Source organism: Balaenoptera physalus, assembly GCF_965194825.1.
Source record: "Balaenoptera physalus genome assembly, chromosome: 5".
Classification (NCBI taxonomy): Eukaryota; Metazoa; Chordata; class Mammalia; order Artiodactyla; family Balaenopteridae; genus Balaenoptera; species Balaenoptera physalus.
In genome coordinates this window covers 112,139,947-112,162,015 of record NC_138884.1, presented here as the reverse complement: position 1 = coordinate 112,162,015, position 22,069 = coordinate 112,139,947, and the positions used below count along the sequence as shown (strand labels likewise).

General features: G+C 44.2%; 1 protein-coding gene across 1 annotated transcript in view; it reads right to left on the bottom strand.

The window, feature by feature from the left end:
* The window catches only part of CLNK (cytokine dependent hematopoietic cell linker), a gene marked incomplete at its 5' end in the record, with an annotated part of 116,047 nt that extends 103,249 nt beyond the window's left edge, over positions 1 to 12,798 (bottom strand). Inside the window, 2 exons of the mRNA XM_082461950.1 lie at positions 11,557 to 11,628; positions 12,596 to 12,798. Coding sequence (XP_082318076.1) covers positions 11,557 to 11,628; positions 12,596 to 12,798 — 275 coding nt within the window. The remainder of the gene's footprint in view (positions 1 to 11,556; positions 11,629 to 12,595) is intronic.
* Between the last annotated feature and the right edge of the window lie 9,271 nt (positions 12,799 to 22,069).

Below are 22,069 nucleotides of genomic sequence, written 5' to 3'. Positions count from 1 at the left end.
ACATATGTGCATGCGTGTATGAGGATGTCTTCATGCATTTAAATATAGAGATGTTTAAAAATAATATAAAAGAATGTATAGGCTCCTGATGTTAAAAATGCATTGTAGATCTTTGTTGTTTGAAAACATGGTATTTATCAGCTGTGTGATTTTTGGAGAGGGAAATTAGGTTCTTGCTCAGGTTTACAGTTGTAAATCATGTTGCAGTGTGTACCCTTGCTGCAACATGATATCCTTTTTAATCTGATCTCTGAGTGTTTCCATGGACAGACTCCATCAAGTGCAACTGCTATGAAGGTGTCTGATAACGATAATGTGGGTCTCCTAGGCCCCTTGTTTCATATCACTCAGGTGCCTTCTGGATGGGTTGAATGAATTTATATTCTTATCTACAAGTGTGAAGTGACCATCTCAACATATCTTACCACCATTAAATCCACGACCATTTAAAACAACTTTTCCTACTTGCTACTTGATTCCTTATTTTATCTGTTTCACTTTCCTGATGCCTAGTTAGATTTAATTATTGTTTATTTATTTATTTCAAATGGTTTTGGGCCATTTGCATTTCTTCGGTGGTAAGTTATCTGGAAAGACCAACGAGGTCTTCTCCTGGCTGCCACATCCCGCCTTGGACAATGTGATTTTGAATGCACATTTCCCCTAGATTTCGGGCAATGATCTGAAAAGCCCTGGGGCAATGGAAAGCTCGGAAGGATGTGGCTTCTGTGAGCTTACTTGTTTGTGCCTTTAATAATCCCTTTGCATGGCACCTATCCTCCGAGGCTCTCAAAGTGCGTCACAGGAGCAATTAATAGAACATCGCAACACACGCCAGGTGTAAATATTTATGAGGCCTCATTGGTGGCTGGGACACCGGGCACAGAATAGTTAAACTGGGAGATAATAGTCACTAGGAGACCACAGCCCACGAGTCCCACTTCCAGCTCAGACTGTTACTCTCTGCTCACCACGTTAATACTCAAAATGATTCTGTTGGGTAGCTCTCCCTGTCCCAAGTTTATAGACGAAGAAACGGAGGACTCAGAGGGTTCCATGACTTGCCCAGTCCCACGGAAAGCAAGAGACTTGCCACCAGCCTGTTGGACCCTCAGATCCTTGTTGCCTCCCGGGGCCCTTGCCTGCAGGCAGTGGCGAGTCATGCTTTGGAGGGATTTTGCAGCTGCCGTCTGGGTTGCTTTGTGCTTAGCTCTTGGCACTCTTTCAAGTTGCCTGAGATGCTGCAGAAATTAACAGTAAATCAGTCAGGAAGGAGCAGATCATTTATCTGGGTCCTGAGAAATCTCTTTTGACACTTTCCACACGCAGCCCCTTCCCTGACATCTTGGTCTTTGATTAAAGCCTCAAAAGACTCCCCAGACTTGCAGCTCCTGACATGTGACATGGAAATGATATGTTTCTGCGACTGTGTACAGGGAGCTTGATGCAAGCAGGGCAGGCCAGGCCGTGGACAGAAGGCAGCACCTCAGAGCAGGCAGGATGCAATCCTGAGCCCAGGGACTTTGAATACGAGGCACCCTCTTCCCGGGATCCTAGGAGGAGCTTCAGGGGTTTTTTTTTTTTGTTTGTTTGTTTTTGTTTTGTCATATTTTATCATGACACATCAATACATCCAGGATTTATTTTTCAATCCATTGACGTTTAACAGAATCATGTTGAAGATTAAACATGAATTGAGTTTTAAATCTGCTTCCACCGCTTGACCTTAGTCTATGTTATTTCAAAGTCATTGTCATTTCCTTCAGCATGTCAGCCCTATCTCAATGCCTGTACTTTTCCATTGGATGACCTGAGATCATTTTTTTGTTTGTTTGTTTTTTCCTTAACTTTTTATTTTATGTTGGAGTGTAGTTGATTAACAATGTTGGGTTAGTTTCATGTGTACAGCAAAGTGATTCAGTTATATATATACAGATATCTATTCTTTTTCAAATTCTTTTTCCATTTAGATTGTTACATAATATTGAGCAGAGTTCCCTGTGCTATACAGTAGGTCCTTGTTGGTAATCTATTTTAAATACAGCAGTATGTACATGTACATTGCTTATATGCGGAGTCTAAAAAAATATGTTGCAAATGAACTTATTTACAACAAAGAAATAGACTCACAGACTTAGAGAATGAACTTATGGTTACCAGGGGAGAAGAGTGGGGGGGAGGGATAGATTGGGAGTTTGGGATTGACATGTACACACTTCAGGTTTTAAATTAGGATTTCATCCTCCTTCTGACCTTGGCCTCAGTTGACTCTTATTTTATTTTATTTATTTTTCCCCTCACCCGATTTTTAGAATCAAAGATCACTAACATTGAAAGCATGTTGGAGGTAATGTCCAATTCGTGGTTCCAAGTTTCAGATTCTTGGAGGTGGGACTCGGGTCTTTGGACAGCTAAAAAGGGTGGATCTGAAGGGAAAAAAGCCTGTTCAGGCACAAGCAAGGCTCAGTTCTGGCTGGTGGGATTTGCCCACTTTGCAGATGCAGCTAAAGCTTAGAAGAGAGAAGTGATGTGTCTAAAGTGGCACAGCAAGCAACTGATCACCGGGATTGGCCTTATTATTGACCAGCTGATGCAACAACTCAGCCCCCTGAGTTCCCTGCAACTGGCAGCTTCCTCCTAATTGTAAGGCTGTCTGGAAGCGGTTTATCTGCTGACTCCTCTTGGCGGGGCCCCAGAGCGATGGTGCTCATTCATATGTCCTATCCTCCGGGACGGTGCACCCCAGGGCCCTCTGTGTGTTGATGCAAGCCAAATGGCTTAGCAGAGGAAGCAGTGGCAGAGCAGGGAACGATGTTGTTATTCCAGCTGAGCCTGAAAGCGGGGAGGGAGGCTGGAAGGAAGGGTCTGGGGAGGCGTGCCGGACTCCACGGTTCCATCTGGCTGGAGTGCAGACACTATCTCGACACTGGCAGCTGACAAGCGCTCTGAAAAGGCTCCTGTGTTAACACTCTTTGCAGCCTGACAGCGCAGGGTGATTAATGAAAGATGCTGCTTGCAAACTTGCTGGAGATTTGATGTGTTCTCTCAGCGCTCAAGCGAGGCCCATGTGTTAGCAAGCTGCCTCTTGCCAGGGAATTACGAAGATGCTCCCCGGCTTCCTTTAGTCGACTGCATCCATCACACGGCCACATGTGAATGAGCTGCAGCTGGATGGTGTGTAGCTTGGCAGCCATCCTTCTGCCCTTCCCACCCGCCTGCTCCTTTCTGCATCTGGGCCTGAGTGAAGCAGGTCTCTCTCTCTATTTCTGCTTGGATAGGCAGCTGTCCACGTGGTGGGCATGGAGGAGTATGAACTGAACAAAGCTGGCCTCCAGAGGTTTGTGGTTTTCAATATTTAAGGCTCATTTTAAATGAAGATATTCAATTTCTTAATTATTTTGAATTTTTAATACTTCTTAATAATTTAAAAGGTTTAATAATTTTTAAAGGGTACTAAATTAAACTCCCCCCACCCTCGCTGCCTGGGAGAACTGGATCTGATGGAGTGGGCAGAGTGCACTCATGTTCTCTTATCTATGGGAACAGAGTTTGGATGGTGTGTTATTCCGGTCCCACAGAGAGCGGACTTGGTCCTGTCTCCAGGGTCAGGCTCCTGGCATGGAGACTAATTCCTCATCACATCCTTGAGTCTGGTGTGCGTGGGCCCCTCCGGGTCTCCCCAGGCACCCGCCGCTGGTCCAGAATGCGGCAGCAAAACCCTTGGGGAATGGTCGGGGTGATTTCATCCCCCTCTCTCAAACCTCCAAGATTAACTGGCTTAGCTCCACACCTCACTTTAAGCTCTGCCCCTGAAAGGAAAAAGACTAGAATAAAATTCTCTCATTTGGGGGAAGATGATTGATCTTTTTAAGAGTCAGTAAACTCGTTTTCAATATAAACCAGAAAGAAATGAAAATGGAGGTAAAGTTTCTAAATTCATTCCCATCTTCCCGCTCTTTGAACATTTATCTACACCATGTTGGGAATTGTGCACTTTACAGAAATCATTTCACCCAAACTTCCTAGCAATTCTTGTTGGACAGTATCTTTATCTCAGTGTTAGGGCTATGATGGGATGTTTGTGCTGGATGGGACCACAAACTGGCCTTTTCATTTTGCAGATGGATTGACGGAGGCCCAGGTCAATCTCATGGGGGAGTCAATGGTGTCACGCTTCCCACCCAGCCTGTCTGATGGCAGGGCTCACCCTCTTCTCTCCACCTCTCTGAGGGAAAGGTAGGGTTTGCATCAGGGAGCCATGGAAGCTAAGGTGTGGAAATGCACAATGAGCTTGGAGAGCAGGTAACCTGAAGGATAAGCTGGAAGGACTGTGTCAATCTCGAGGTATCATGGAGCTTTGCAAGGCAGAGGATAAAGGATGCTCAGAGCCACATGTTAGGAAGGTGAGGCAGGAGCCCATATGATGGAGTGCAAAGGGAAGGTCTGGGATGTCACAGTCTCAGTAAGAGGTAGTGACAGGCCTCAACACTGGGCGTTTTTCTTCCTCCCCACGTGGCCACCAAAGCCCTCCTCTGATCACCTAGCACCTGCCTGGTGGAACTCACACTCGTATCACCAGAACAGAGCACAACGCCGTTTCTCAAACCTTCTACACCAGACCCCCAACTCCTAAAAGGGAGACCAGGTATGTAACGCAGTGCCTGGAACATGGCTCGTGCACAGAAACGTGCTGTTGAACGAGCATGAGGGAGAGGATGGGTGAGTGGATGAAGGCAAGGTGCTCAGGTGCAGGGAAGCACAGGTAAGAGGGCATCCCTCGAGTAAGACAGCCTTGAGCCACGCTGCAGTCCCCGTCTGGGTCTATACACAGACTCATTCTTCCCCAGCAAGGCCTGGAGGGTGCCAGCACATTAGGAACCTGATACACGGGTGTGCACACCTCCCACCCAAATCCCCCTGGGAATAGGTTCTTCATTTTTCACTATAGATTCAACGTTGGAGAACATCTCCCAACTCCATATTCCTTTGAAGCAGATGAAATTCACACCAAGGTGGAATCAGATCAAGACTCATATTTAACAAGTGAAGAGTGGGTTCATTCTTTTTTTGGGGGGGTGATGGAAATGGTCTTTTTTAAATTGTAGTATAGTTGATTTGCAATGATTCAGGTGTACAGCAAAATGATTCAGTTATATATATTCTCTTTCAGATTCTTTTCCATTTTAGGTTATTATAAGATATTGAATATAGTCCCCTGTGCTATACAGTAGGTCCTTGTTGTTTATCTATTCTATATATAGTAGTGTGTATCTGCTAGTCCCAAATTCCCAATTTATCCCTCCACCCCCTTCCCCTTTGGTAACCATAAGTTTGTTTTCTATGTCTGTGGGTCTATTTCTATTTTGTAAATGTTCATTTTATCATTTTTTTTAGATGCCACATATTAGTGATATCATATGATATTTGTCTTTCTCTGTCTGACTTAACTTCACTTAGTATCTCTAGGTCCATCCAAGTTTCTGCAAATGGCATTATTTCATTCTTTTCTATGAACATACTATATTCCAATGTATATATGTACCACATCTTCTTTATCCACTCATCTGTCGATGGACATTTAGGTTGCTTCCATGTCTTGGCTATTGTAAATAGGGCTGCAATGAACATTGTGGCACATGATTCTTTTTGAATTGTGGTTTTCTCAGGGTATATGCCCAGTAGTGGGATTGCTGGGTCGTATAGTAGTTCTATTTTTAGTTTTTAAAGGAACCTCCATACTGTTCTCCATAGTGGCTGCACCAATTTACATTCCCACCAACAGTGTAGGAGTGTTATGGATTCATTTTTTGTGAAAGATGTTCTTGACTAGTTCTAAGAATCTCCTGTGTTCTATTTTGTTTTTACAGAAAAATATTTGGGAGGATGCAACTCCCTGAAGCGATCCCGAGGAAAACATTGACAGTGTTTGGCATTATTCCAAACTATAAAAAGCTCAAACCCCCCATGACCCTCTTGGCTGGGGGAGGTCCAACCCCACTCCTACCCCCTCAGCATTCTGCCCTGTCAAGGCTCTTGAACCTTCCCTCCTCTGAGCTCCTGCAGCAGCACTTCTGGCTCTAATAGCATACTTAGTACAGTTAAAAAGCAGTGTATAGTTACTAATTTCTTATATAAATTTTATATTAAATTTTACTTGGGTTTTTTCTTTCTTCAACTAGATTTTAAGTTTTTTGAGGACAGAAAGCATGTCTGGTAAGCTGTAATCCCTCTTGTATAAGCTATCTATGTTCCTGACAAATACTGAAAAATGAAAACAAAATTATTTGGCAGTTTGATGGATATTCAGCAGACGAGTGAGTGGAGCAGAGCAGGGTGCTTTGTGGTTCTACTTTAGCTGCAGTGGGCAGAGCAGCTCCTGAGTCCACCATCCCCTCCACTCTCTCTCTGTCCCTCCCCTGCTTGTTCTGTCTTCTCTCTCTTCTTCCATTCTTATCCCTCTGTTAAAAGTTTCTTTTATCATCTACTTCAGGATCCCGTCTATGCCAGGCACTGGGAGTAGTACAATCTCACAGCATCCTGGTGTGTCCCGCTGGGTCCTGACCTTATTCTTCCTCCTTCCCCCCTTTGTACTCCCCTCCCTTCAGCAATGTTTATGGAACATCTCCTGCATAGGTGCTCCTTGTGGACAACCACAGAAAGATGGCAGGACACCACCCTATTCCATGCATCCTCTGAAAGCACTTGGTACCCTCCGTAAAGCTCTAAGCTTGTGAACTCTTTTGGGAGGACACTTTCTGCACAGTGCGGGGGTGCAGAGGGAGCAGACACCCAGGGCAGCTGGAGAACAGGTGGGGCAAAACCAGAGAAGTCGAGAGAAGACCAGCAGCTGTGGCCGCCCGGCCCGAGCTGTGACCTCAGGTGTGCCTGGCCAGGAAGGCCGGCAGGGGGCCTCCCTGTGCACGGAATAGAACAGGGAGGCCGTCTCCTTGAGGAGTGGCCTCCTGGGATGTGAGAAATGACAGCCACCTGTACCTTGTCCTCTGGAGTTAACTATTGCTGCAGGTCTTAGTGACAGAAGGGAAAAATCAATAGTCCATGAGGCGATGAATTGGGAAGGGTCTGAATGTGGGAAACGTGAGTGACACTGTTAGGAATAGCTCCATCAGGAATGGGGAAGGAGAAAGAGACTTGCACTTGGAGTGTGCACCTTGGCTTTGCTACTCTCTCGAAAGTGGACTTGGGAAAGCCCTCCTCCTCCCGCTCCTTAGTCTCCCCGCTGGGCTCCCACAGGCCTGCATCTGCTTCTGTCCCACATGCACGTGGCACAGTATCCTGTGATCTATTATACACCAGATATTTTTATGTTTGTCCCCACAAGAGGCTGAGCATCTTGATGGCAGTGCTGTGTCTTCTTTATTTTTGATTTTCCTGGTCCCCAACGCAGTGATCTCTCCCAGGTGGGGACAACATTCTCTCCCATCTCCCTCCCACTCTCTCACACTGGGTCCCTATCTTATATCGTCTTCTCTCCATCTCATTTACATAATGGGAAGGGGCAGAGCAAGAGCTGGGCCCAGAGGCCTCTTGCTCCAGCTCCGAAGCTTGCCCTCTCGATAACGATGCTTGAGGCTGAGGTTCTCAAACTTGAATGGGCATCAGAGTCACTGGGAGAGCTTGTTTAAACCCAGGTGCTTGGACTCCAACACCCAAGTTTCTGATTCAGTAGGTGGGGCCTGAGATCCTGCCTCCCTAAGGAGCTCCCAGGTGATGCTGGTGCTGCCGGCCCAGGGACCAGCCCTAAGAATCGCTGCTAGGAGGCTTCGTAGCTATGGCTGTGGATGTTCTTCTCAGGAGTAGAATGCATGTGCCCCTTCTTCATAGTGGAGAGTCTTGACATGAGTAGATTTGAGACTCATAGGATCAGAAAACAAAATTCACATGCGGCATCTTAGAACCCAGAAAAGGCCCTCGATTTGAAGTCAGACTCGGAATGCAAATCCAGCTGTTAACAGTTACCAGCTCTGTGACTGTGACCAAGACATGTCACCTCTCTCAGGCTCTCTTTCCTCATCTGTGAAATGGGAATACTGTTACCTACTTCAGAGAATTATTGTGAGGATTAAATGCCACAGTTCCTCTCATGGTTTCTGGTACTGGTTAGGCGTTCAACTATTGATAAAAGTTTGGACTTGATTGGAAAACATCAATCAGGATGTTTCTGTTTCTGCACACATGGGCACAGGGCACAGGATAGAAGTGGGTACTGGGGATTTAGCAAGATAGATTCCATGGGACATTCTAGGAAACATTCATCTTAATATTGTTGACAGGTTGGGGGTAATGGATGTGCATGTGATCGTGTGTTTGTCTTGGATAGTCTCCTGGGCTGTATCATCTGCGTGAAACCCCAGCATTGAGCTTTGTATTTTACTTTGTACATTACGGAGAGGTCCATGCATGTTTGAGTTTGGGGGTGGGTGGGGAAGGACAACCCTTCTGCATCTGTCGCGAGTTGACCCCTACACCTAACTAAGGGATGACAGTAGCGAGGGCAGTGACGTGGAGTGCCAGGGTTGTTTCAGAGATTAGTACTAATGATTATGTCCACTGTTTACTATATACCACACCCAGCTATTCAGCTTCGAGGAAGTTATTTACCCTCTCCAGTCTGCATTCTTCTCTCCTATAAAAGGAAACCTAGTAAGAATGTGATCGCTAGGATGCAGTGAGACACTACCTATTAAGCTCTTTTTTTCATTTTTTTACTGGAGTATAGTTGATTTACAATGTTGTGTTAGTTTCAGGTGTACAGCAAAGTGAGTCAGTTATACATATGCATATATCAACTCTTCTTTAGATTCTATTCCCACATAGGACATTACAGAGTATTGAATAGAGTTCCCTGTGCTATACAGTAGGTTCTTATTAGTTATCTATTTTATATATAGTAGTGTGTATATGTCAATTCCAATCTCCCAATTTATCCCTCCCCCTTCTTTCCCCCTTGGTAACCATAAGTTTGTTTTCTACATCTGTGACTCAGTTTCTGTTTTGTAAATAGGTTCATTTGTACCATTTATTTTTAGATTCTACATATAAGTGATATCATATGATATTTGTCTTTCTCTGCCTATTAAGCTCTTACAACAGCGCCTAGCCTGTGGTGAATACTCAGTGACTATTAGCCTTTGTTATTTACTGAGAACCTACTATTTTCCAGGCACGCTACAGAGGTCATGCATTTATTCCCCAAACACAGGGACTGCTTTAGGTCCAGCGTATCCTTGGTGGTCAAGATAGTCTCCTCTTGTATTTTTTGTTTTCTTTTGGCTGTGCTGTGCTGCTTGTGGGATCTTAGTTCCCTAACCAGGGACTGAACCTGGGACCTCAGCAGTGAAAGCACAGAGTCCTAACCACTGGACCGCCAGGGAATTCAATCTACTCTTGTTTTTCTTTTTTTTTTTAATGTTTCAATTTTTATTTGTATATTTTCTTATTAGTTATCTATTTTATACATATTAGTGTATATATGTCAATCCCAATCTCCCAATTCATCCCCCCCTTTTCCTCCTTGGTTTTCAAACACCATTTCTAAAATACGCAAGGTATTGAGAGGGTAATGGGCTTGTCGGAGCGAGGTCGCCGCTGAGCTAGCAAACAGGTCAGCTGAAATTTCAATCCAGCACCCACAGACCCGTTCTGTTATGCGGCCCTGCCCACCTGTAGCACTGTCCTTACTTCATCATCATCAGATGCCGATAATAATTATAATTTGTGTGGAGAACGAAAACATCAGTTTAATAGTTTTGAAGGTATGATGGTAGATCCAAATATGTAGTTTTCACACATTTTGATTTGATTTATAGATCTCATTTACTAATTTATATTCATATAATACTTTCATTATAAAATATGCAAAGGTACAGAGATTTGTGTGTCTAAGGGATTTTTTTTAAAAATTCGGGTTTATAAATGGTTTGGAACAGGTTGCAGAAACACCATCTGTTGCTCTTTTTAATATATCTTGAGCATGCTCTGACATATTCTGAAATAATTTGCTTTGGAAAAAAGCACTGTGCCCTCTCTCTCTCTCTTTTTTTTTTTTCAAATGTAACTGTAAATATTACTTTGATGTATGTAATCGCTGCAACCATTTCCATTTGAAGGAAGACTTCTAACCCTTCCATCTCTCATCTCTTGCTATTGCCAAGAAATAAGAAAAACTGACTTAAAATGCAGCATTCAAATGTGTTTAACGTAAACATTGAAGAAGTCTGAGAACAACCACAAATTTTCCTTTGCTTAATGCAATCTTGAAAATATTTCAAGTATTCTGTTTTATAGGCATGCATCCACTCTGCTTAGGGAAAATATTTCTTCAGGCACATCTTAGCATGTCAAGATTGCTTCTGGTGCCTGGCACTTAGTAGGGACTGAACAGATGTTTGGCGATTGACTTGAGTTGAAGTTCACTGGGATGCAACGGTTGGTATAGCAGTCAGAGACCCTTGGGTACTTCTAGGCACAGAGACAGCTCCGGCAGGGCTCGGCAAGGGGGTTCTGGCTGGGTGAGGGAGGCCTGCAGCCCCTCTGAGCATTGGGGTGTTGTCCAGGATGAGACCTTGGCCAATGCAGAGCTGGAGCTGGCTTCAGGATTGGTCCCTTGTCAGTCATTTCTTCAAGTAGCTTTCCTTCTGAGCTTTAAGACTTGGTTGTGAGCCCCTTGGAGACAGGACATTGCCTCTCATCTCTGCATTTTCAAGAGCCCGTGCAAGTCCTAATGCCATAATCGCTCAGTAAATGTTTTGCTCAATTGAAGGACAAAGAAAAGAAACCAAACGGGCACAGAGCTCCCTCTATTCTCCTCGCTTCTGAGACCTGGCTGTGAACTCATGGCCTGATCCATCCATGATTCATCACTTAAGTCATTCAGCAGCTGTAGGATGTAAGCTTCCCCCTGGCTGTCTCTTGGACTGTTTAGAGACCTGGGTGGGTGGTGGAAATAGCCCTGGTCTGAAATGCTGTGGACACCTGGGGGTCTGTTTTTAAAAATTTTTTAAATTAAAAATTTTTTTATTGGCTGTTTTTCCTTGCATCTGATCTTTGATTTTTTTAAATTGAAGTATAGTTGATTTACAATGTTGTGTTAATTTCTGCTGTACAGCAAAGTGATTCAGTTGTACATATATATACATTCTTTTTTTATATTCTTTTCCATTATGGTTTATCACAGGATATTGACTAAAGTTCCCTGTGCTGTACAGTAGGACCTTGTTGTCCATCCATTCTATATATAATAGCTTATATCTGCTAACCCCAATCTCCCACTCCAACCCTACCCCATAGCCTATATCTGCATCACATACATGCTGGCAGTTCAACCTGAGTCAAGTCCCTTCTTGTTCTGGACCTTGGTCACCGTGTAACCTCTAAGAGCAATGACAGCAATACAATTCTATCCCATTAACATTTCGTGTGCGTGCGTGTGCGTGCGTGTGTGCGTGCGTGTGCGTGTGTGTGCACGTGCTGGTCAACTAATTTGCTGCAGCATCAAAATTTTTACTCCTCTATTAACAAAGAAGGAAATATTCTGACCTATTTTCTGGCAGAGCAAAGTTCTGGAATTTCAAATCACGGGATTCTTCTTTTGTTGTTTTTCTATTGCCCCTGTGATGAAAGAAAATAGATTATAGTCAGGAAATTGTAAGAAGAGAGGGGAAAAAAAAAATAATTAAGTGCATTCCTTCATAGAAACAACCCCTCAGTCAGATGTAAGTAATTAGCATCTCACACGTAATTCTAAATCTCTCTTTGCATTTCCACTGGGGTTAAACAAAATCTGAGTTTAAAGTAATCCAATTACTTCAAACTTTTTTTTTTTTTTAAATGTAAGTGCTTTATTTTACAAGGGGCAATAGCGTGGGGTAGAATAAGCGCCCCCATCAGAATGAGGACGTGGGCTTTCCCACATCAGGGGGCTCACGGTGGTGCCCTCCTTAAGATCTCTGATTGTCCATGACATCACTCTGTACAGCGAAGAGCTCACACCTGGTTAAAGGGAGGCTGTCAAACAAGGACAGTGCCTATGGGCTAAGGAATGTCCTAGATGTTTTCCTACGTTAATTGAATTCGGCCAAAAACTAGCAAACATCATCCAGTTTAGGGAGGCAGATGATTTAGAAATAGCAACTTGGATTCAAATAATTTGTATTGAACTTCTGTATAATTTAGTCACTTTGTGATGGTATTTTCTATGAAGAGATTAACTTATTTTAAATTGAGTTAATTTGTTCAAATTCAGTAAGGCATTCTCTATCATAAACCATCCCTAGTTCATTTCATTAGCCAAGTTTAATATACTTCCATTTCTTGTGCAGGCATTTCGTGAGCTTTATCAGACATTTAAGGATGATCCTTTCCTCCACAAATGTTCCTTGGCAGCTACCTAGGTAGCTCCTCTGACCTCTTTGCCCCCCTGCTTCTCTCCCCTTGGGCCACACCTGCTACTTCTTGGTCCTTAGATTTTCTCTCCTCCCTCCCCCAGGTCTCTTCCAGGGACTGGTCCCTCTTTTTCAAACACCTGTTGTCTTCCTTCTTCTCCTGCATCTAACTCATGCTTCTGAGTTCAGCTCACATAACTTCCTCAGAGAAACCTTCCTCCCCTCTGAGACGAACCCCTTCACAGAACTTGTCTGAACTTTCATTGTCCTTTGGTTTAACACGTAGCTTGTATTCATGTCTGCTAAGCTGCAGAACTGCCATCTCCATGAGGGCAGAGACTGCAGCACTCTGCATGCCAGGGTTTGGGTCAGTGCCCGACCTGCAGTGGATGTACATGGCGGCACATGTGAACAAAGGTCTCCAGGAAATGCCAAAAGATGACTTGAGACTCTATCTCCATCTAGGATTTTGTGTGAAGCCTATTGAATGCAACATGATAAATACAAAAAATAGTGAGTTGTTTGGATATATTTTGTCATTGTGTAAGTTGATCATCTAGAAAGATGATGGCATTATTCTGTTATTTTTCATTTTTGTTATTCCATGATTACACAATTATTTCATCATTGTATTATTTCATATATTTTAAAGTATTTTTTAAAAAAAATATTTTATTTATTTATTTATTTATTTATCTATGGCTGTGTTGGGTCTTCGTTTCTGTGCGAGGGCTTTCTCTAGTTGCGGCGAGCGGGGGCCACTCTTCATCGCGGTGCGCGGGCCTCTCACCGTCGCGGCCTCTCTTGTTGCGGAGCACAGGCTCCAGACGCGCAGGCTCAGTAATTGTGGCTCACGGGCCCAGCTGCTCCACGGCATGTGGGATCCTCCCAGACCAGGGCGCGAACCCGTGTCCCCTGCATTGGCAGGCAGATTCTCAACCACTGTGACACCAGGGAAGCCCCATATATTTTATTATTTCATTTTTTTTTAATTTATCTGGGTTAAAGCTCTATTTGTAAATCTATGTCTGCATTCTGACTTCATTTCTAAGTTCTAAACATGAACATCTAACTATTTTTGGGACCTTTCTAACTGGTCCTCTGTCAGACCCAGGCCCTTTTCCTAGTGAGTTTTCCTAGTGAGCGGCTCCATTGCTCACATAGTTTCCCAACCAGCAGCCTGGGGACTCACCTTAAGTCTTCTCTTTCCTCTCCTCTCCATCCTCACCATCTCAACAATTTGCTACCAGGTCCTAACAATCGATTCCCGAACATCCTCTCTCTCCACTCCCATAAGTGACACCCGGTCTTAGTTCTACTTTTAGAACTAAGTTCTCTCCAGCCTGGACTTTGATGTTGGCCCCCTAGCCACCTGGGCTCCAATCCACCCACCAAACTGCAGTAAGAACAACCATCTTTCTAATTAGCAGAATATTATTGAGTCACCTCCCTGCTTGAAAATCCTCACCACTCCTCTATTTCTGCAGGACAAAGTCCACACTCTTTACCATGATAACCAAGATCCCCGCCCCAGTGGCCTTGAATACAATTTCTGTTGTTTGTGTTCTCATTTCCCGCCACCCTCTCCCTCTGCCAGGCCCCCCCGCGTTGTCCTCTCTCTGGGTCATACTTTTGTATGCTCCCAGATCATCGATTAGATTTTTCTTTTGCCTCCATTGGATCTGGCAAAATACTTTCCATTCTTTAAGGTTTAGTTCAAATATTAGTTCCCCATGAGGTCTTCTGTGCTGCTTCCTCTTTCAACCCTTTTAGTATTTTTGGTATATCTCTGTTTTATCATTCATTCATTTGGTCATGAATCCATTCATTCATTAACTCAGCAAGTAATATCGGATCTCTCTTGTGCCAGGCTGTATGCGGTCATTAAAGAAGACACATGAAGCCTGCCTCGTGAATCTTTTATTGTTGTTGGGAGATAGGCCATAAACAAGTAAATAAGCAATCATATTTTTATCATATTGCCTTGTATGTGCCTTGTATGTGGTCATGTGTTCATGTTCCCCTAGAGTAGGGGATTTTTGCCAGTAGAGACGTATCCTGGGGATTTTTTCTCTCCCAGCACAGGGACTCGCTGACCTCAGGTGTGACCTCAGCAATGTTTTTAAGATATGAAATGAAGCATTGATAATGAATAGATAAAACGCCCCGCCCAATGGGCTCATACACAATAGTGAACCACACACTCAGTTGTGTATGGTCCTTTAGGTCTCTCTGATACCAGGGAGATTCTGACCTGTCCCTGCACTGAGAAGGAGGCCCCCGGTTTCATCATACCTCTCAGATATGGGCAGCGTTTCTGTGCTCTGGCAGCCAATATAACGTTTGCTGCAATGGCTTTAACCAGTTCAATTTTAGGAGAATGGTGGGATTCTGGGAATTTCCTCGAGAACCCAACAGGCTGGGAGCTTCCTCTGACCTTTCCAGAGAATCTACTTTTGCTTTTTTCTCTTTAGGAAGAGAGTTTAACTCAAGCTCTTTTCTATTTCATCTTTATAGTAACTTTCAGTAGTAAATGGGTGGGCATCCTTTTCAGCTTCGTGTTACAGATGAGGAAACAGGGACCCTGAAAGTGGAGGGGAATTGGTTCAAGGTAACTGGGCTGGTTGATGGCCCATCCAGGGCTCCACACCAGGTCTCTGATCTCCTGCCAGGTGTGTGTTACATGCACTGCACGGGAAGCCAGAGTGTGTGGCTGCCTGATGCCTGGATTAGGGCCAGGCCCCTCTGAGATCAGCTAAGGAACAGGAGAGAGAATGGGTGGCGGGGAAGGGAGTCTGGAGGAGGATGGGGAGGTGGTGCTATAATGGATTATTTAAGAAAAACATTAACGAAGCTGGCAAGTGAATAGCCATCTACCTGGACAGTAGGTAGTTAAGTTTATTTGTTTTTAGAACACATAAAAAGAGCAGAGAATATTAGAAGGATTAGCAATAGAAGAGGTTCCCTCCCTGTTCCCCCTCCCTCCCCAGTTATTTGGGATTGAGTTTTTTCTTTGCTAATCACAAGGAAAACCGAAATGTCCCACCCCACAGTTTTTCTCTCCACCGGGTCTTTCTGCCTTAAATCATTCCTTAGGGTTCCAGGTTTTAGGGCCACGTTTTTTATAAATGCAGCATGTTGAAAGAATTACAAAGTCTCAGACTATCGCAGAAAATATTGTTCAAGAGTGTCAATCATAATAGGTCAAAATTGTTTTCTTTGCATTAAATTAATAACTGACCTTGGAAGGAGACGGTCAATGTTCCCAAGTTGGCCATAGCATTTGTGAGCCTGGGGCTGACGGTTCTCTTTACTGCAGTAGTGTAAGCAGATACACACCATTTTCAAGACCTCAAACATCTGAGACCAGCCGTCCTTCCTGTGGGCTGTTCAGTCTGTCCCGCCCACATAGTAAAATAAATCCAATGAGCACTTTTAAACCACTGCTGTATTGCTTATTGCTGATCCTGGTCAAGTGCCCCCCAGGGAAGCAACACAGGCTAATTTATTACACAGAGAACTCAGCACATCCCAGAAAAGTGGGAAGTGCTGTAGGTTGGTGGGGAAACTGAGGCACAGAGTGTCAATGGGTGAGCCAATGAATTGTTCTTGAAATCACCTCTTACTCCACTGAGAAAGAGCACATCACCTCACAGGAGCCAGCTCCTCTTCTTAACTATACACCCAACACTTCTTGTTCTATGCTTTTTGGAGATCTCTGGTTTCCTTTTTCTCTTTGGCACCTCCATCCCACATGGTCAGCTGACAAAACCCATCCAGTCCTCCTTCACATATCTTCTTGCTCCATCCCTTTCTTACACCCCCTCTGAGTCTGCCCTCTCCAGATCCTCTTTACTTTTCAGGTAGATCTAACAGAAGCCAGTTCTGCATAGTTGAATCAATACATACTGACTGTAGTGTGTTGAAGAGGGTCTATAAAAAAATGTGTCTATCTAGAAATGGTGAATTATTTGGGAAGAGGTTCTTTGAAAATGTAATCAAGGTAAGATCTTGAGATGAGATCGTCCTGGATTAGGGTGGCTCTATATCCAAGGACAGGTGTTCTTAGAAGAGGAGAAGACATGGAGGAGAAGGGCATGTGAATGTCCCATGTGAAGATAGAGGCAGAGGTTGGAGTAATGCTGCCACAGGCCAAGGAACATCTGGAGCCACCCAAAGCTGGAAGAGGAAAGGAAGGATGCTCCCCTAGAGCCTTCAGAGGGAGCACAGCCCTCTGAATTGATTTCAGACATCTGGGCTCCAGAACTGCGAGAGAATACGTTTCTGATGTTTTAAGCCCTGGTTTATGGTAATTTGTTACAACAGCCCTAGGAAACTAAGACACAGGACATTTAACCTGTCCCAAGGTACAGAAGATGAATCAGACCCAAAGCTCAAGCAGGGCAAGACATTAGGTGTAATGATAAAAGGAAAAAGAAAGGAAAAGAAATGGGTCATATCTTTAAATGAGGGGGTAGTCAAGGAAGACTTCTGCAGAGTGATGAATGGGGATGTACCAGGCATTTGCCAGACAGATGACATGGTGAACTGGAAGGTGGAGAGTAAGGCGGGGCAACCTATTCTGAGAGTTAAAGATGCCTGCTCCAAGCTGTCCTGGCCATTTTCCTCTAATTTCTCACCTTTACCTGTACTCCCAGGTACACTCAACATGGCAGGTACAGTCTGACCAGCACAGAAAGAGAACTGCCATTTCTTCTGTTGTGAAACTACACTTCTCTTAATAAACTTTCAGATCAAGTTCAGCTTTTTCCAGAAGCTTCTCATTCTATACACTCCCATTGAGCTTGCAGATTTCTGAGAAATCACACAAATTGCTCTTAAGCCATAATTCTCTTTCAAGGGCCTGTGCAGCTGGATCGCTGACTCCAAGATCATGAATAGCAATCATGTATAATGTTATAATTATCATGATAATAACAACAGCTTGAAACTGAGATAAGATTTACAATTGACTGATCATTGTTTGCCATTTCACACATATTAATCCATCAAATGCTCACAACAATCCTATGAGGTCAGTCCTAGTCTTTCCCCAGTCCTGTTGGATTTCTTTATCTCATGTTCCGCTCATGCTCCATCTCCTCAGGAATTGCCACCTATTAGACTCCTGAGGAAACACTCTGAGAAGGAGATGATGGTGCAGGAAGTCCATTAGGGTGAGATCTTGGGATCTGTCCCTGTGGAGGGAAGGGAAGGAAGCAGGATTGGGCAGGGGGAAAAGTTGGGCGGTGTTCTTGGATTGGTATGATGGCCCTTCAGAAATATTCCAAGCTGTGGTGGGGACTGTGCTTTGGAACTCCCGGGTGGACCGGTTAGTGGATGTGAGCTGCCCCAGGTGAGGCAACTCCATTCAACTGAGGCAATTCCCAAAGAAGGTTGCTATGGCGAAACTCCCAAAGTCTAGTGTAACATCATATTGCATTCTGACTCTTTAGAGTCTGAGGTCCCAAGATCAACATAGGTCTTGGCTATATTTTTCATTAGGAGAGAATGAGAATGGAAGGAGGGAGGAAGGAAGGATGTGGCCAAGGGCGGTATGATCCTGAGGGCAGGTTGTCCCCTAGGAAGGAGTGGATAAGCAAGTCAGAGAGATGCTAGTCTCCGTGGAATGTGATGAGGTGTGGACACAAAGGTTAAGAGCACACACTTGTACTTGATCTGGGTTTGAATCTGGTTCTGCCAACTGAATAAGTCACTAATTTATCTCATCATCTCCATTTTACACACAAGGAAGGGCAGAGTTATAATAACTCCCTCCCTCACATGTTGATTGCATGTTAGTGATCATTTTCATTATCTAGGACCCAATTCTTACTCAAATAATTAAGGAATAGCAGAGGTGGGCAACCAGAAGCACCAAGAATGACAGTTGATAACGAAAGTGTTTCAGCCAGGCCAAAAGTGTGGGTTATTAACACAGTTTTCGTGGGTCAGGATTCTAGGCGTGACTTTGCTGGGTCCTCTGTTTTACGGTCTCTGTTGAGGTTGCAGAGACCTCACAGTGTCAGCCAGAGTTGGGGTCTCATCTGAAACCTCAACTGGGAAAGGATCTATCTGGTCCTAAGCACATGTGATTGTTGGCAGAGTTCAGTTTCTTATGGCCTATTGGACTGAGACGATCACTTCCTTGGTGTCTGTTGGTGGGAGGATGCCCTCAGTTCCTTGCCACATGGGCCTCCCTAATATGGCCACTTGCTTTATCAAAACGTGCAAACCAAGAAGACAAGAGGAAAGTTGCAATCTCATGTAACGTAATGACAGAGATGACGTCTCATCAATTTTGCCATCTCCTGTTGCTTAGAAGCAGTCACAGGCCTCTCTCTCAATTAAGAGGGACAGGGATGGATTATACAGGGAGGGACATAAGTACCAGGAGAAGAGGTAATTGGGGGCCACTTTAATGTCTGTCTACCACATAATATTGCTTCCTCAATGTGCAAGTGTGAGTAGAGGTGACACTAGTTAGTAACATCCAGAAGGTATTTGGCAAACCTGCAAACCAAATAAGCTAGAATCTTTCTGCAGCCTTCCATGACTCCTGAAAATGTGAGGCCAGTTTTCAAAAGTTTTTCAGCTAATTCCAGAAGACTCCAGCAAATGCCAGAACAAACTGGTTCTCCAGTTCTTTGCTCTTGCATGTGAGCGGTCATTGTAATTATTTTTGCAGCAGGATGCTATACGTCTAACTCCCTTAAAATAGTCACTGCATTAGTTGTCACAAACAACTGCTCCAAGTGATGGATATCTATTTTGTTCATCCTATTTGGTCATTAAGCCAAGTGGGTGGTATGTACAAACTTCCTTCAAGTTGTTTATTCCTGCACACAGTTTCTTCTAAAGCTAGGAAATGCTTAACACTCTCTCTGAGCATCTGAGAAAAGCCCAGGTTCTTGGGGATTTGACATGCCATAGCCTGGATGATGGATACCTTTTATGTGCTTGCACTGCTGAACCCAGAAAAGTTGAAGGACATACACAGGCTTCTAGCCACACAGATTTCTTTTTTAAAGTTTGAGTTTGAATATATTTACATAGGGCTGATTTTCTCAAGCTCATGCAGCCTCCCCATTCATCCCCGACTCTCTTGCACTTTTATATTGCTTGAATGGGCCCTGAAGATTTGAGCTGGTGACCTCCCCAGAAGAATTTGAGAGGAACGTCCACTCAGTAATAAATTGACCACAGTGGAGAGTTGAAATGAGAGAGTTGCTATTACTCATGCCTTTGTGATGGTTAATTTTAGCTGTCAACTTGGTTAGGCTATGGTGCAGAGTTGTTTGGTCAAACAGCAGTCTACATGTTGCTGAGAAGGTATTTCTTAGATGTGATTAACATTTAAATCAGCAAACTTGGAATAAAGTGGACGACCCTCCCTAGTGTGGGTGGGTCTCATCCAATCAGTTGAAGGCCTTAAGAGCAAAGGCTGAGGTTTCCCTTCCTGAAGAAGGAATTCTGCCTCAAGGCTACAACATAGGAACCCTGGCTTAGTTTCCAGTCTTCTGTCCCATGGGATTGGGTTCAAGACTGCAACATCCACTCTTCTTACCTGTCCTATAGATTTCAGACTTGCCAGCCCCCATAAGCATGTAAGCCAATTCATTAAAATAAATCTCTCTCTCAATATATGTAACCTTGACTAATATACTTCTAATTTAATCCTCACAACAGTGCTTCATAACAGATGCTCATGTTATCCTTATTTTACTGATGAAGAAACAAAGACTCAGCACCCTGGTTATTGAGACAAATCTTGGTATGAAACCTGTTCCTTCACTGAACGGACTCCATAGAAAATAGATGTTTCACTCCAAGCCACAGTGTCAGAGAAGCAGGGAAAGATGTACACACAGAAGACTCTTTGTCCTGAAGGACAAGGCTTTGAGTAAGTTTCTGCAGGAAGCCTGAGTGTGAGATGGTCCTGGCAGGTTGCCACGGCCCCCACTGTGGGACGTTCTCTCTCTCCTTATGCCTGAGTCATAGTGGAATTTGAGTTGCCAATGAAGACACAGTGGATGCTGTTTTCCATGAGATGTGGCCTAATTGCCTATCTGGATTGTTGCAATAAGCCCATGCCTAGATATCTCACGGGAAGCTACATTTACTTGGAAGCAGACGCTGATGATAAGGCATGATTTCAAACTCTGCTCACAGATGGGGATGCAGTAAGATCCGGTACCTCCTTGTGTCTGTACACACCAGGAGATAAAATCACACCAAATTTGGAGGTGTCCCTGCCCCGCCTGACAGTATGTGTATAGTGGAAAGTGAGGGGAATGACCCAGATACAAGACAGACTTTTATTGCAAAGCAGCTTCAACGTTGGGGGCATTGCTCAGAGCCTTCTGTCTGTCTTGTCGAGTGTCTCCCATTTGTGGAACTTATAGCTACAACCTTGGACAATAATGTCAGGGACAGCCACCTGGAGAGGAAAGAGAGTTTGGTCCTGTGACTTTAGGGTTGGGGTTAGGGTTTGGGCCCTAAATATTTTACTGCCTCACTGTGTTATCTTAATCATGTTACCTAGCTATAACCCGGCCATGGTTATGCCGTGTGTAAGATCAGAGCTTGGGTCCGGTTGGTTTGTTCCCTGAAGCGTCATTACTCTATGTATCCTGAACACTGAATACATATACTGGCTGTTTCCTGTCCCTGCATTACACAAAGGGGAATAAGAGTCCTGATTCATAAGCAGATTCATAAGTCTTGTGGCAAAGTCCTAAAAACCATGGCATAAGAGGGGTGTGTGTATATAACATGCTTTGAGAACTTAGTGGCAGAATGAATTAACTTAAGGGTCCTGTGCTCACTGAAGCCCCCTCGATCTTTCACCTGGGTCTCAAGAGCTCCTTACTGGTCTCCTTGACATCAGTCCCTTTCTACTCAAAGATCCTCTGCTAATGTTATCTCAGCCATTCATTTCAACTCTCCGGTTTTGTTTTACAAACCTACGTTCCAGACAAACCGAACTTCTTGCTACCTGAAACACAGCACATTGAAACTCTCTCTTCTCATGTGGTCTCCTCTACCTGAGATTCATTTCTCTCTCTTTCTCTTCTCCTTCTAACTTTTCCACATCATCAAATTCTCCTTGTTCTGCTGGGCCCAGCACAGATGCCATCTTTTCCAATCATGTTTTCCAGATGTGACTAGGCAGATGTCCTAAGTCCCTCTATGAGCTAGAATGGTGCTTGTTCTCTATCTTAGTGGATGGCAGCCATGTTTCCTAAGCCCCCAGCCCATCCTGGACCCGGCCCCTCTCCTCCTGTAGCCTCTTTGACAGCTCCTGAAAGGCTCTGTCTCATGGTCTTGTGAACAAAATCCTCTCAGACTTAAGTCCTCTACTGAACTGAATTGAAATTGAGCAGTGGGCCCTGGTGCCATCCTTCAGTCAAATATTTATTGAGTAGCTATTATGTGCTGGTTATTGTCTTATGCCTGGAGACACAGGTGGACAAGACACAAAAGGTCCTACCCTGGTGAAGCTGGCAGCCTGTGAGTGGGAACCAAGCTAGTGAGCAAGAAGCTCACCTCCTCTGTCTTTCTTTTTTCCCCACGGCTTCCTATCTTTGTTGACTCCTGATTTGAATGGCTCCCTGGTTTCAGGACAGTCCACCAGGCTCTTACCTGAGTTTCCCTTTGTACACAGC